Source organism: Rhinolophus ferrumequinum, chromosome 5 (assembly GCF_004115265.2).
Source record: "Rhinolophus ferrumequinum isolate MPI-CBG mRhiFer1 chromosome 5, mRhiFer1_v1.p, whole genome shotgun sequence".
Lineage (NCBI taxonomy): Eukaryota > Metazoa > Chordata > Mammalia > Chiroptera > Rhinolophidae > Rhinolophus > Rhinolophus ferrumequinum.
The window spans coordinates 25,230,481-25,246,788 of record NC_046288.1 but is presented as its reverse complement, the minus strand read 5'-3'; the positions used below and the strand labels follow the sequence as shown (position 1 = coordinate 25,246,788).

Genomic DNA, 16,308 nt, shown 5'->3' with positions numbered 1-16,308 from the left:
TTTTGTTCTCAATATTTACAGAAAAGAAAAAAAATGAGTGCTGATTATGATATAAACATGTTTAATAAGTAAAGTTTCTGATGAGTAATACTTTAATGTATTGTTAAGTAATGAAATTATATATTTAAAGCTTCATTATTAAAATGCTTTTAATTCATTGTTTTTAAATAAAACCCCCAATTTATAATCAATTAAATTTAAATAAAACTCAATTTAACATTAATAGGTAAAATTGGGGTCATTGATAAAGAGAGGGGATTCACAGATTTCAGAAAAATTCTTAAAAAACAAAATAACAATAAACAAAAATTAAAATGTTTTCTATGTAATTAATTTAAAATGCAACATATAAAATAATGAATATGTTTGAATTATCTTGGTTGTGAACTTGAGAACTATTGAATGCTTAAATATATTTTAGTCAGTCTTTACCTTTGGGGTGAAAATAATTAACATCACCATATATCTATCCTCTTCAGCAAATCGTGGACCTGAAAAATTAACTTCATTAAAGTATCTTACATTTGCATTAGTGTGTCTTATACTTTCATATCTAAACTCTACCGGGGGTTAATTTTTGTTTTTTCTTTTGTTTGTTATTTTTTCCCAAGGAAAGAATATAACTAAGTGACAATAACATTTTAAATAGATATGTAAAAAATTGCTAAGATTACATTTTAGGAAAAATATGTTTTGGTTCATAGAGTTGTATTTAGATTAGTTTTGTAAAGATTGTTACTTATGTTTTCTACCATGGTTTACATGGGCTTCGTGCCATATGTTTGTGCTAGTATTGTCTGTCCACACACCTCAATCTTGTTAGTTTTCTTTTTTTTTTTTTTAAGTTTTCTTGATTTGGTCCATTATCTCCATTTTACACAGATAAATTGTGTGCCTGTTTTTGTGTACCCAAGACAGTCTTTTCTTCCAAGTAATGCATATTTACAATCCTTCGTTTCTTGTTTTCTCCTATTCATTTATCTGACCTATACTTTATTATCTGGTTAATTGCTTTTGGATTTATACGAACCTGAATATTGGAATATTTATATCTATTAACTATTCCTGTTAATGCAGAATTTTGGGGGTTGTCCTCTTTTTCTTTTTCTGAACAACTGGTCATCGATTTATTCTTAACTTCAGTTACATTACAATTTTCTCAAGTGCAGTCAGTGCCATGGGTTTAAATTTCCATGTTTTCCCATTAGTGGGACTACTCAGGTCATCTAACCTCATTGCCTCAGTCTTCTAATCATTAACATGGGGCTAATAATTACATTGATATACAGTTGAAGTGTCAGCATTAAGTAAAATAATGAATGTAAAACATCCCATACTGTTTCACACATAGCAAAACTTCAGTAAATACTAGCATGTCTGCTTATTATGATTGTTTTTGTTCTACTCTGCATGTAGTCAAGATATATTCAGGTTTATTAATATATTGAACTTAACTATTATACCTTCTATAGGGTAGTAAACTTTCAAGGTGTCTTCTGAATATCTTTCCTTCACAAAAGCCAGATCCACGCAGAGATCTAGGGAGACACCAATGACTTTCATGTTTTGAGGTCACAGCAGTTATCCCAACAATGAGAAATGCAAACAATAGGACATCCAAATCAGTACTGATGTGGTAGCCTTTTCTTGTGCAAAGCAGAAAGTAGGAGTGAAGGAAAGGAAAAAAATAAAAGTCTCCTTTTCATGCAATGCCATGGTCCAATGTAAGTATGCTAAGAGTATTTATATGCCAAGAAATCAACACATGGCCAAATGTAACATCTCCTTTGAGATGGAGGCCAAAGCCAAACCACCCTCATTATCTTCTCTGACTAACCCTCATTAGACCAAAAAAAATAACTTTTATTGCTGTCAATGAGGCTTCATTTTACAAATGTTCATTCCTTTAAAGTTATTTAATAAATATTGTTAAATAATCATAAGAAAGATGGCTGCTATTTAAGGTGAAGAATACAAAGGATTTTGCATTCTGTTTTCTTAGTCACTTAATGAATTAGCTATCTTGGTTAGGAGATCACACAATTACCCACCATAAGGTGGTGTCCCAGGTTTTCTTTGACATTCCTAGTTTAAATTTTGTCTCTTTATTCATAGATATGTAATTGTTAGATAATTTGTTCCAGTTTTTCTTTCAGAAAATATTGCCAATTGTGTTGATTGACATAAATCATAAGCTATGGATACTTAAAGAAGGGCAACCAAATCACTTCTTTTTGAAAAAAGCAAAGATCAGTATTGAATGCCTGACTCTCCTTGGGACAATGGGTAGGATTTAGATGAGAGTGTGTGTGTGTGTGTGTGTGTGTGAGAGAGAGAGAGAGAGAGAGAGAGAGAGAGAGAGAGAGAGAGAGAGAGAGAGAGAGAGAGAGAGGTGGGGGGATGTTAAATATGTTTGGGGTAGAACTTCTGTAGAATGGACTGACAGATGTAAAAGCAGGGAGGTACAGGACAATTTAGGGGACACTAAAATTTTAAATTTTGGTGTAAAATAAAATAGAAACTTTGTTTAAGACCTTTGTGGTAGAAAGCACTAAATGCTATGCTGAAGAAATTTGGTAATTTAGTAGTCAACATAAATAACTAAAGATAGATGAAAGGAGTAGTAACAGAAATACAAAGAATATGGAAGAGAAGGGAGCTTGAAGATCTCCAGATCTGTCACTTTACTGATGAGGATACTGAGGCATATAGAAATAAAGCAACTAGCTCAAAGCCCCATTAAACTGCTTGTGTCTCATTATCACGTATTATCACGTATTCCTAGGCTTTAGATAACTTACTTGATATTCTGTGTAAATATTTTTAAATAGCTCAAGTATAAATTTGGGGGGAGGAGCTTACATTTTGAATGGACTTCAAATCGAAATATAAATTTTAACTTTGCATCTCACTGTGAAGCTTTTTGCCAAACTGAAAGACTGATTCACTATTATTCCTTTAAATTTGCTTCATGCATTTGAAGTACATTGTAATAGAAAGCAGCAGCGTTTAGATTTCTGGTGACAAAACATTGCAGGGAAAAAAAAAATCCAACATGAGCTCCCACCTCTTTACAAAATTGCATCTCTCCTGCTTTATTCTTTCATATTTACTGTAAATATTCAAACAAAAAATAAATGTCGTCAGCTAAAGATAAGAAATTTACTGTGAAGACAAACAGGACTCTAGATGTCAAAGCATGTGAGCAGACTCACCCTTATTAGGAGTGAATGCAAGTCTAATCCTTACAGTAGTTACTACTATAATATATGCCAAATTAAACAAGATAGTTTTCCTCTAAAATTACGCTTTTTTGTAAATGCTTTCTTTGCAATCTTTTTTGTTATGCCAGTATACTCAAGTTGCCCTTCAGAGGTATCTTTCTGAAAGAATGAATAGAAAATTGAAGAAAAATATTAAAACAAGAGAAAACATATAGAGGTGAAACAGAAAATTCACTGTTTTAAACTGGTTTTTTTCTTAGTTATGTGTAAGTCTCTCAATGCAGTAGAACAGACGAAATTCAAATAGTTAATTTATAAAAGCCGTAAAATTATTTGACCAGTGCCAATTTCAATGGGATAAATAGCATGTATCTTCATATCACACAACTAAAATACTAAAACATTCTATCAATGAAATTAATGAATTAAGTTATCACATTCTTAAAATACCTGGCACACCACAAATCTCAATAAGTCAAATTCTTTGACTCCCTGAAATCTCAATCATAGCCACCGTTTCTATATTTAGAAATGCTACAATTTATTTCTGAAGATAAGGTTGAGTATCCCATTCCAGCCGCCAAAGAATTGAAGGAATAGAAAGGGTCAGCAGCACTGAGCGATATGGGTGTTTAAGAAACTAGCCACGGACCAGCAGAGCCTGTGAATGCGTGGCTATGTGACGACAAGGCTGTTGATGCCAGGAGCCTGTGATGGGCAGCAGGCAATATGCCAAACCAAGGGACCCGCTTCTCTAGGGGTTGCTGATTTCCCTTCTGCCTCCCAGGAGCCCGGGTCCTCGCAGGAGTCGTCAGGAGGATTCTTCGTCCTAATTAACCCAGGAGGGAGACGCGCCTTTACCGGAGACCGCTAGGCAACACTCACCACGGCAGCCTCCAGATTACTTCCCTCCGTGGGTGTGTGACTTCGTCCAAGCAACTCACACACAGTAGATCCTCACCCGCGAGGCGGCGAGCAGCAGAGGGAGGGGGAGCTGGGAGAAGGAGGAGGAAGAGGGGGGTGGGGAGGTGCAGAGCCGGGAGGAAGAGGAGACGACGGAGCTCCAGACACAGCGGGAGCGCGCCGTGGCGGTGCAGTTCCCACCTGGCCTTCGCAGCCGCGCACACACCGCCTCCTCCCAGAGCAGCGGGAACCGCAGCAGCACCGCGCCGCCGGCCTCCGCGCTCCTGCCGGCTCGCCGCCGTCAGTACCTCCCCTCGTCAGCGCGCAACCCGCAGCTATTTCCTTCTGCCAGCCTCTTTGAACTCTCTGGATCTTTTCCTTTGCTCGCCTCTTTCGTAGTTTCCCCACCATATCTTTTCTCAACTCCTCTTCCTTTATCCTTAGCTACCCAGTTTTATCTTCCCCCCTCCTCTTTTGATTGAGGATTTCTTCTTGACCTAAGATGACTTGTCTTCCTTACCCTCTTCTCCTTCAGCCCTGAAGACTGAGAAGGAGCCTTTATTTTTACCCCCAGTGGCATTGAAAAGACCTCAATCCTTAAAAGTCGTAAGAGGCAAAGGAACAGGATACGGGACCTTCTCGACACCCTTGAGTCGAGTCCAAAACCGCACTATCAACCATAACTAGTGTTTCATTTAACCTCACTGGAGAGAGAGGAACAGGAAGCAAACTTCAGCGGGCTCAGGATCCGTGGTATCCGCAATCGCAGGAGCCGCGTGCCAGAAGGCGAAGACCCCACGGGGAACGAGGAGGAGCCGTGAGCCTCCCTCGCCCCCTCCGCGAGGCCGGAGCCGTGGACTGAGCTGCGCGGGACAGGAGAGGCGGAGGCGGCTAGGAGAAGATGCGGGGCTCAGGGCCCCGGGGTGCGGGACGCAGGCGGCCCCCGAGCGGCGGCGGCGACGACCCCCCCAGTACCCCTGCGTCTCTGGCCGGCTGCTACTCAGCACCTCGCAGGGCTCCCCTCTGGACGTGCCTTCTCCTGTGCGCCGCGCTCCGGACCCTCCTGGCCAGCCCCAGCAACGAAGGTAGAGCAATGGGGAGGTCACCGCGGCGACCCGGGGCGGACGGTCGAGTCGGGGCCTGGAAGTGCGGGTCGGGGCGCGCTGGGCACTGCTGCCGCGGACTAGATCTCACTCTTCATCTCGAATTAACATTTGTCTTCGGCTTTCTCTTGCCTTTCGCTCTCTCTGCTTTCTGTGGCTGTATTGTTTGCTATGAGCTGCGGAGTGCTGGGCGAAGAACCTGCCTGTGCACAGAGGCTGTTTAGGGGCTGGGAAGTTGGAAGCCAGGTTGAAAGAGGGTTTGAGACCCGCGCTAGGAGGTTGGGTGCGGCAGGGGCTCACTAGAAGCGCGCGGGGAAGTGACATTTCGGGCTTGAAGGAGTGGGAACTGTTTGACGTGCAGTGACAAGGATCTCAGGAGCAGTGGTGGGGCTTTTAGAGACCGTTATCTGAGGCCGGTGATGGGAAACGTCGCGGGGGTGGCTGGATGCTTTTATTTTGAGGGAAAGTGCCTTCTGGGAGCTGTTATTTAGAGCATCGCCAGCTGCTATTCTGGGGTGGGTGGCAAGAGCTGTTATTTCTCCAGGGAGTCCTTCTCCAGGGAAGGACTGTAGGCGTTCCACACTGTAGGGTGCCTTTTACTTTGGGGGGCTCATAATCACACCGAGGCGAAAGTGGAAGAAGGCGGAGAGGTGGGATGCAGGGTGAAGCAGCGGGGGATGGCGGAGTGTCACTGCCAGGAAGTTGCTGTTGGACCCCCCCACCCCACCCCGGGGCTTGTCTCTCGGTGTTTCTGAGATGGAAAAGTCCCGCTGCAGCCCGGCACTGGATCTCAAGTCCCAACTCTCCTCCCAACTATCTGGACCCAGAAGACTGTCCTCACCTGCCACTGGAAGAGTAGGGCTGGGAGCGGGGGCAGCGGCCCTCCTCCCCTGGGCCTGCCACCTCCCAGCGCGCAGCCCTTGGCCTTCTGGGCTGCTCCGGCCAAGCTCGCTCCTCTCACACACCCGGACTGCTCTCTGCGCTCGGGTCTCAGCTCCAGGGCTCTTTCCTCTAGGGTGTGGGGCAGCATCTCACATCCCAATCAGAGCTATAGAAGCGCTCATCTCCACGGAAACATCCGTAAACCATAACCCCTCGCTGGAAGGCTAGCGTTTTGCTTTGGGGCTCTGGATACCACGAGTGAGGCAGAGAATCTTAAAAAAATTTCTTCCACTCCTGGGGCAGGGGATGCTGGACTGGGAAGATGAAGCAGCAGCGGCAGAGTCGTGTGTGTCCTCGTGACTCGCACCGGTTTTGTCTTGGCTGTAGGAGAAGGCGCTGAGCTGGTTTCGGAGGGCTGCCAGCTCCCTAGCAACCTTGTGAAAGCAGAGCAGATCGCGACACCCCACCCCACCCCAACCCATGAACTTCTCTCCTTAATTCTTAAATTTATTTTTTGAAATCTGATTTGAGAATTATATGCAGTTTTATCTATCTGTTCACCTATCTGTCATCTATCTGCAATTTCCCGTGCTTAATCCAAGCAGTCTGCATTTTTTCCTTCTCCATAAAGTTGAAAAAGTGTTATCTGTAGTCGTGGTCCTTTTATTAACATCTCGTTAGATTCATTATGTTAGAAGTCCAGATTGTGACAGGGTTAGGAGTCGTTTTATTAACTGTTTTATTCCACTGACAGGAACATCCTGGTTTGGATTTAAAGAGTAATAGTCATTCTCTCCGGCTCTCCTTATACTTCTCTTCCACCCCAGGTGTGGTGGGGTAAAGGAGGTACGTAGTGATGAAAGGGAATAGTAACTCTTGGTTAGAGACTGGAGAGAAATGAAGTCACAGGGAGGGTGGTACTGAATGGGAAGGAACATGGGCCAAGACTGTGTGGAGAGGAAGCAGCAGCAGAAGGAAATGGAGGGAAGCAAGGAAATAGCCAGTCTCCTACGGTGTTAGTGGAGCTTGAGGCAGATAGACTGGGGGATTTTATAAACTTAACACCCACGGGTTGTATTGTCCTTATCTCAGCTAGTGGAACACGCAGCAAAACTTGGGCTACAGTGAGATGGCGATTGCAGGGTCTGACCAAAAATGAATGCTACTTTACCACCAACTGCTCTGAAGACACTGAAAATAAAAGCATGTCTGCTGTTTAGAGCACATTTTGTAATGTGTCACTATTTTGTGTCATTAGAAATAAAATCTTAATATATACGACTTCACATCATTCATCCCATCTCTCCTCAACAGTTTTCCATCTTTCTGTTAATATCATCCCAGACTTTTATTTCTGTATTTTTCTAAAATTTATGTTCTTTTTGTTTCTCTATGGTAGTGTTGTAATTAGAACTACAAGAATATATTAAGATATTTATAATAGCAGTCAATCTATTTATTTATTTATTTAAAGATTCAGATTGGAGTTTTAAAGTTCATTTTTGTTTGTTTTGGAAGGAACTTTGGAAGATCAGGGGCAGAAAGATTTGATGAATGCACTGAATCCATTAATAACTTGCTTGCATATGCTTTGCTTTCTGCAACCTATAGAAGCTTAGTGATTTCCCAGACAGTACTGGTAGTGTGTGTGTGTGTGTGTGTGTGTGTGTGTGTGTATACATATATACATATATACATATATACGTATAACATATATATGTTATATAAGTGTTTAATGTAATACTCCCATTATGTGAGAAAAAATTCAAGGCAGATAGAAATCAATATGAATTTATATTCACAATTAGTATTCCAGTCATTTTTAAAATTTAACTTGTTAGATACAAATAAGCAAAATTGAACAAAAAAAGTAAAACATATATCTAGAATATTGGATTGATATGATTACATATGGAAGAAACCTTTGAACTACAATATAATGCACGAAACTTTTTATTGTAAAATAATTCAGAGGTGTATTTAGCAAGAAACTATTCTAAGATTGATCAGGCAGGACAAATGTATCAACAAGTCAAGATTTTAATAGATTTAATAAGTAAAGGGAGCATGTCCACTGTTAGGAAGACTGGAGGTGTCCCTGAACATATTCAGTAACTGCCACTTTTTGCAGTCTGGAGATATATTTGTAAACAAGCATTATTTGACAAGTGCTTTTCACAGCGGGGATTCTTGGCCAATTACTGTTGAACAGCTCTGCATTGAAAATGATTCACCAGTGGTGAATCAAGCTTAATTCATTGAAGCTACAGTCAGTAATGTCCCAGTAAAGTGCTTCTGACAGTTGTCAGCAGTTTGTATTTGAAAAGTCCAGTTTCTTGTCTCTGAATGTTTTGTATATTTGAGAAAGTGGGATGGAGGGGCTCTGCAGGAAAAATAAAAAAAACCATAAGGGGAAAAATGTGGGGCTAAATTGTTTGAAAAACAATCATAAATTTGTAGATGTTTTCAATGAAAAGAAAGACAAGGAAGAACATTTGTTTTGGGGTTTTTCTTGGTTTATTATAGGACCCGGCCCATAAAGCAGATTGGACAACATAATAGATTTGTAAAACTAAATGGCATTGTTGTGTGGCCTTGTGATCCTGTTGTAATTCATTTCCTTTTAAATAAAGTCACAGGACCCCCTCCCCCCAGAAAACGGATAGTAAAATCATTCCTTCACCAGGACACTACTGAAGAAAAAAGGGAACCATTACCCCTATTTATATCATAGATTGTTGGAACTGGAAGGGACCATGAAGGGTTTTGGCTTTTGGCTTTATAAACCATGAAAGAGCAGGGCAGAGGATAGGGTCTTGCTATTTTGAGCTTTTTTTTTTTTTTTTTTTGGACATATTTTCTTGGGTGTCAGGGTGATAGGTAGGAGGATTTCATTTCCTTATATAAGACAGAAAAGAGGGTGGACAATTCCTGCATTTACCATGGAAACTTCCCCTTTGAAAATATTCTTGTTGTAATATTGCCATTAGTAATACTAGTAATTCTTTATTTCAGTTGACATAGGATACAACTGGTATAGGAAAAGAGTTCATTTTTTTATACTTAGAAATGTATTACTTACTATTATTTATATCATTAATATTCTGCTCTACAAAATGTGACTACTTGAATTATGTCTACATAAGATATCAAAATGAGATGATATAACTATTTATAGACAAACATCCCCAAACTATTTAATTAAATACTAGACATTATGCAATATCACTACTGTTGAAAAAATAGCTATGGTCTAGTTATTATCACTACATTTTTGATAATTGACTTGATCACTTCAACCTCCTTTGTTTGGAGTGCTTTTTTATGTATTTGCTTGAATGACTAATTCATTTCTCTTTCATTTTTACCTTTGACTGTAAAAATAGAGTATAGTATGCATGATTACCGTGTTTCCCCGAAAATAAGACCTAGCTGGACCATTAGCTCTAATGTGCCTTTTGGAGTAAAAATTAATATAAGACCCGATCTTATTTTACTATAAAATAAAATAAGTCTTATTTTGTAGTAAAATAAGACCGGGTCTTATATAATATATAATATAATATAACATAATATAATATAATATAATACTGGGTTTTTCGTTAATTTTTGCTCCAAAAGACGCGTTAGAGCTGATTGTCCAGCTAGGTCTTATTTTAGGGGAAATAGAGTATATTAACTAACGACAGCTATTTTTCCTTTTATGAATCTAACTTAATATTTTTTAAAGGAAAAATATGCTGTTAATATCTAAAAGAAATAGCTACTGTAAAAAGTTTTAGTAACACTTTATATTTTGTTTTTTTTTTTTGTCAATTTAAATTAGCAGGTATATTCCATTTTACTAACGAACAGTTTGAATTTAAGTTAGCAGAGTTACCTAATTATTCAAAGATGAATATGGCACTTTTAGCAATCTTAAAATAGTTTTCCAATTGTTTTCATAAAGCTTGAAAATTAAAGTTTGATTATCCAGCCTTGCTTATGAATCACTAAAAATTCATTGACGTATTTGTCCTTTTTTTCCTTTTAGAATGAATTTTAACTATAAAAACAGCTAAAAATGTAAATTGTTGCCTTAGGGACTCAGAATGATTCTTGCTGTTCTATTTGGTGATTATGTATTTATCTATAGAGAAGAATAGCTTCTACTGGTATGCTTTACTGGGTAAATACATATTTAGTTATTTTATCAAAATTTATAGAATCAGTTGGTTAAGTAGTAATTTCTTCAAAAGAGTTATTTATCTTAGTCAATTTTATACATAAACACAGCTGATGGTGCTTTTAATTGACATTAAAATAAGTATCATATATTCTATCCCAGATCAATTGGTACACTTACATTTCTATGTGTGTATATAAGAGTAGCTAATAATATCACCCCAATAAACTCTTTTTAATTTAAAAAGAGTGGCTAACTAATAAAATGAGTTCTAAAGATGTTGTAAACAGATTAAAATGGTTCCCATTATTTTACAAAAAGTTTAATAGTATATATCTTTAAAGTAATAAACAAAATGGGTTTATTCAGTGAGATGTATTGACACAAGAAACAGATTAATAACAGGAGAATCTCCGATCTATTCATAACAATTTTAAAAGCATTAGATACCTATTAGAAACCTGGAAGATTTGGTAGTTGTTCACTGTGAAATCTTGTCTGAATTATTGGTTCCATTGAAAATGTTTAAATCAAAATGTAAATGATTCATTTTGAAGAATTTAGGTTTGAACTTCCAAAACAATTAGCATCAGTACATAGGGTTGTCTCCTTTTATTGTATATTTACTTTTCCCTATTTAGCTTCTGACTTTCCAGACATTTTGTTTATTCAGAGTTAAAATATTTGAACGTGACAAAACTTTTCTTCTGAACAAGAAAAAAATGTTTAAGATTTTTAAATCCAAACTTGTACAACAGCTCATTTTTGATAATACATTTAAAACGTATGTAAGGTGTCTTAATGAACTTTTCAACAAAAATACTGCTATGATCACTAATACCATTAATTATAGTATGAAACAGCTACTTATAAGTCAAGTTACAAATAGATAGGGGTACAGGTATTCTTGAGTATTAAAATTTGATTGGAATTTACTTTTTTCTTCTGACTATAGATTTCACATATAGTATTGAATTTATTCATTGCATTTATTATGATCCCATAAAATCGAGATCATTCGATTTAAATTTTACATTACAATAGCAGTAGATAACACTTAATTGAATGATTTAAATATAATTCTAATCAATGAATTTCATGAGAAATTGAGATTTTTAAATTACCTTTTAGCTTCTTTCATTACCATCTTAATTACATCTGCCCCATGTAATCTATTAGTATAAGGCAAAAGATAAGTGAATAAAAAGAACAGGTACTATAAGGTACATAAGAATTTGAATTGTGTCTGGTGAAATGTCTGATAATTTATGGTCTTGCTCTTTTTTCGTTTTCTAAAAATCCTAAAATTTTCATCTAATGAGAATGTCTAATGAGAATCCCAGGCATTGCAAAGTCATAAAATGAAACTAATTTAGTAGGTGTACCACTTGGAGTTTTTGAAAACAATGTGGTTAGCATGATGAATTTTATTAACTGTCATTTAATGTTAGTATAACTTTTAAATAACTTTTTATCTTTAGTGATTTAAATTAACCACAAGGAGTCATTTCTATTATTTAAAAATTGCCTGAAAATCCTCCAATATGTGTGAGCTTTGCTTTAGAGTACTATTTCCAATCGTTCCCAGTTAAGGAAAACCTAGTAGCTTCTGGTCATAATTAGGCTTTATTCTAGCTCTTCTGTTCCAATAGGTTCCACAGCCTTTAGTCTCTTATCAGTTTATGTATTACTTTGTCAATACCATTTAAATTATTTCTTAAATTAATGAAGAATATATAAAACATTGTTGATCAAATTTGACCATAGGTTGTGCAACCTATGTATCTCCAGGCAACTCAGTGTTTAGAACTTTAATTGTGGTACGTGTATGAAGCAGAGTGCATTAACTTGGCCAGATGTTGGTGTATGTGCACATGGACACATTTTGGGGGGTGTGGGAAGGTCATGGTGAGGCTGGAAGGAAGAGTGGGGAGGGATGTTAAGATGGTATAAATATGAACTTGATATTAATAAAAAATGGTTGGGTTTCATTTTTTATATTATTTAAAAAGACACACACATGTGCGCACACTTTAATTTTTTTTAATTAAAGCTTATTGAGTGACAATTGTTAGTAAAGTTACATAGATTTCAGGTGTATAGTTCTGTGATACATTATCTATATGTCACATTATGTGTTCACCACCCAGAGTCAGTTCTCCTTTCATCACCATGGATTTGATCCCCTTTACCCTTATCTATCACTCCCTTCCCATCTTACCCTCTGGTAACCACTAAATTATTGTCTGTATCTATGAGTTTTTGTTTCTTCATTTGTTTGTCTTGTTCTTTTGTTGTTTTCAGTTTTATATACCACATATCAGTGAAATCATATGGTTGTCGACTTTTTCTGTCTGATTTATTTCTCTTAGCATTATAATCTCAAGATCAATTTTATATTTGTTTCACTGTTACTCTAAAGGTATATTAATAAATACCAGTCTAATGAAATAAAATGAAGTAAGATGTCTTAATTCATTTTATTTCATTAATTTAGGTTTTATTCTTCTTCTGTTTCTCTGTAAACTGTACTGTTTTATTGAGTCATGCCAAATACTTGTGGCATTAGACACCCCACGGATTAAATAATTGGGATTAAAGTATCTGTGATGAACCTAATTCTATTTTAGTGGTTGGACTATTGTCCAGGCTGTTTTCTACATCTATCACATGTGTTTGGTTCTAACTAAACTGGGCCGGTAACTCTGTTACGTAAATGATTCTGGTAAGAAAAAAAAGAAAAAAAATCAAAGAGCCAAAACCTGAGGGTTGAAATAGTTTGCATATGCTTTGTGAGAAAATGTTCCTACTTGGAAACATGTTTCGGGCTAAGTATTGGAAGATTTAGAGAAAATACAATCTGTTCTTTTACTCTGAGATGGGTAGTGTCTTTTTTCTCTCATAATAATTTCACACCCACATCTCTCTTCCCTTTCTTCCCCTCCTTTCCTCAGTCTCTCCCTCCTTCTCTTCCTTCCTTTCCTTTTTTTTAATATGCATATTTTGATTTAATACATTTTTATAGAAGTGTAACTTATAGCAAAGTGCAGAAATCAAAAGTATACAAATTGATGAATTTTTCATTAAGAGGACATACTCTCTTGCTTCCTTTCTGTCTTCCTCCCTCTTTCCTCCCACCTCCCCTTTCAGACACTCCATTCCTATGAAGTCAAAACAAGGTAAAAGGATCAGAGCCAAGAACTGTTATGTTCCAACACCCCCAAGGAAGTTGTGATTTCAAATGGCGTGATAAGACAATAATAGTCTTCTGTTAAATAAATCATGGGACCTAGTCTCTAAAGGTAAAGAGTAGATTGTGTCAAAGTCACATATTTTTTACTTAATTCATAAATCAGAAGTACAAGAGTTTAAAGGCGTCTCTGTTAGTTTTGTATTTATTATAAGATAGCTCACTTATTTACTTTGCACTGGCTGTCCCTTCCTGTTCCAGGATGCTTGTTAATGTCTGCTGTGGAAACACAAACTCAGCAGGTAGGTAGATCCTGCTGGCACCAGTTCAGCCAGGCAGTCCACAGCAGGAGCTTTCTCTGTGAGCCAAATTCTAACTTTCACCCAGAGCCCTGGCCTTGGGTGGTAGCTGGACAGGTGAGACAGACAGCCAGGTCTTGTGGAAGATAACAACGGATTCTCTTCTCCCTTTGAGTTTCACTCTAGGCAGTACAGTGAGGCAGTAGGAAGTCTCCTAGGTAAAAGGGGGTACAATAAGCCTTCTGACAAAAGTAGAAAATATTTGGAAACTGCTATGTCTGGGACATTTTAATCATGTCTATTTTCAAACCATCATATTTCATTTCATTGGAAGTGGGGAACAACAGATTTAATCTTGCAGATTTGGAGTCACTGTTTTTTCACTGAAGTTTGTAAAACCAAGTAAGGAAAGGATTTAATAATATGGAATCACAGAAAAAATAAACAAGGAAAAAAATACCCTGGCTTTGAAAGTAAAAAACAAAGTAGTCTTTTCTTTGTTTGTTTGTTTGTTTTGCGGAGGGAGGTTATTCTCCATCATTTACTAACTCTAAGCTTTGTGGACATGCATTTAGTTATTTTTTCTTAACCTCACTTCACTTTTTTTTCGCTTGGTACTTTCTGCTTTATATAATTGTTGTGGAGGACAAGCAAAATGAAACCGTCTTCTAAGTTGTAGAGCACTATACAAATGTAAGTTGTGGAAATGTAGCTGATTAAAGCTCTGCATAGCCCATGTATGTAAATACCTCACTTGCTGGGTAAGAATAAGGATATATAAAAGCACTGGATACAACAGTTTTGTGGACTTCAGCTTATGTTCTGTGAGGAAACTTTCTTAAGAAACAATATAAATATATCTTACTTCTGCAAATGTAACAGGAAAGGACTCAGTAAACACTTTGCTAGTGCCTCAGTAGCATGGAAATGGCCCATGTCATTGAGTGCCCTGTAGCTTAGTTTTGATTAACTTCACAATAATTGTGTCTCTTTCTGGGTAGTGCAAAAGGGGAGATGTAAAGACCATGAAATGACCTCTGCCATATATGAGCGGTATGGTCTTGAACCATCACTGCAGATTCCACGTAGTTAAAATGAAATGTTAACGCACACTCATAGGGTTGTTGTAAAAATAAAACAAAAATTTATGTACTCGTATATTGCTTAGTAAAATTCCTAGAGCAAAGCAGGTACACAACAAATGTTAATCCCTATGTTTCCCCAACCACTAAATATGGGATATTTGGGATAACATTCCACAATCATAGTTCATCATCTCCCTTGCATTGGATGATTAAAGGGAATCGGGGACAAAAGAACAATCTAACAAAATAATTGCATATGCAAATTTTTCAGAGCTATCCAAAATAAAAATCAATCACATGATGATGTCCTAATTTTCTGCTACTTATTTAATATTGGACACTAGGATTTGATTAGGAAATAAAGTGGAAAGCCAGCAGTATAAGGAACTTGGGTTGTAAATGTTGGATTTTACCACAGGTAGAGGTCAGATGTTACTTATTAGCCACAAAATATATCAAGAGATCGCTTCAAATATTTAGTCTTAGCATAGTATGCATATACATATATATATATATATATATATAGTATATATAGCATAGTATGCATTATATATATACATATATATACACACATACACACACACACACACACACATATATATATATATATATGTGTGTGTGTGTGTATATATATACACATAAGGTGCCAAAAAAATGAAAAATGTATACAAGTGGACACTTTGGTCAGCTTTGCTCAAGCAGTAGTTCGCTGTAATCAGAAGTGTCTGAACGCTGATGGTAACCACTTTGAGCACCTCTTGTAATTGCAGAAGTCAAATGTGACTTGTATTCATCTTTTGTTATCAGTATATATTGAGTATTACAATTTTAATACAGTTTTCCTTTCTTAAAATGTGTATATATTTTTTCACACCCTCTGTATGTGTATATGTGTATGTAATAGAGAGAGAGAGAGAGAAAGAGAGAAAGAGAGAGAGGGAGAGAGAAGGAGAGAGAGAGACATTTAAATGACCTATAAGATGATGCTGATTGTGGATAGTTGGGACAATTATATCCTTAGAAGTTTCCTGAAACAGATATCTGACACTATAATTTGACACCGCTGTTTTAGTCTGAAATATGCAATTTTCTGATGTGTTCAGCTTTATTCAGAATTTGAAATATTACTTGGACATATAATTGGGTTTTACATTTTCAGAAAGTTTTTAATATAATTCTGTGAGGGTTTTTTTTTTTCCTTTACATAGGTAAACATAAACAGGTATAAGGCAGTATAGAGCATACTGTATTTAGATCTGCTTATGAAATGTATGTGTGTTTGCGTGCTAAAGAGTTTACATACCTGTATACAATAATTATAGCTAACACTCATTGTTGAACATGCAATGTGCCATTGTCCTAAGTAGTATATAAGGTGTTGATTTATTTTCCACAAAACAAGCCTAGGAAATGGTAATAGTAATTATTAGTATTATTCCTGTTTTACACATGAAGGA

General features: G+C 37.0%; 1 protein-coding gene across 8 annotated transcripts in view; it reads left to right on the top strand.

Moving 5' to 3' along the window:
* The first annotated feature begins 4,249 nt into the window (after positions 1–4,249).
* EPHA5 (EPH receptor A5) overlaps positions 4,250–16,308 on the top strand; it is a 339,363-nt gene continuing 327,304 nt past the window's right edge. For 4 of the 8 annotated variants that reach the window (XM_033106466.1, XM_033106467.1, XM_033106464.1 and 1 more), the window contains exon 1: positions 4,252–5,212. In XM_033106466.1, coding sequence (XP_032962357.1) covers positions 5,029–5,212 — 184 coding nt within the window. In that variant the 5' untranslated portion in view covers positions 4,252–5,028. Of the gene's footprint in view, positions 5,213–16,308 lie in introns of all 8 variants that reach the window. The other 4 variants (XM_033106462.1, XM_033106465.1, XM_033106469.1 and 1 more) reach the window with 4 other exon arrangements.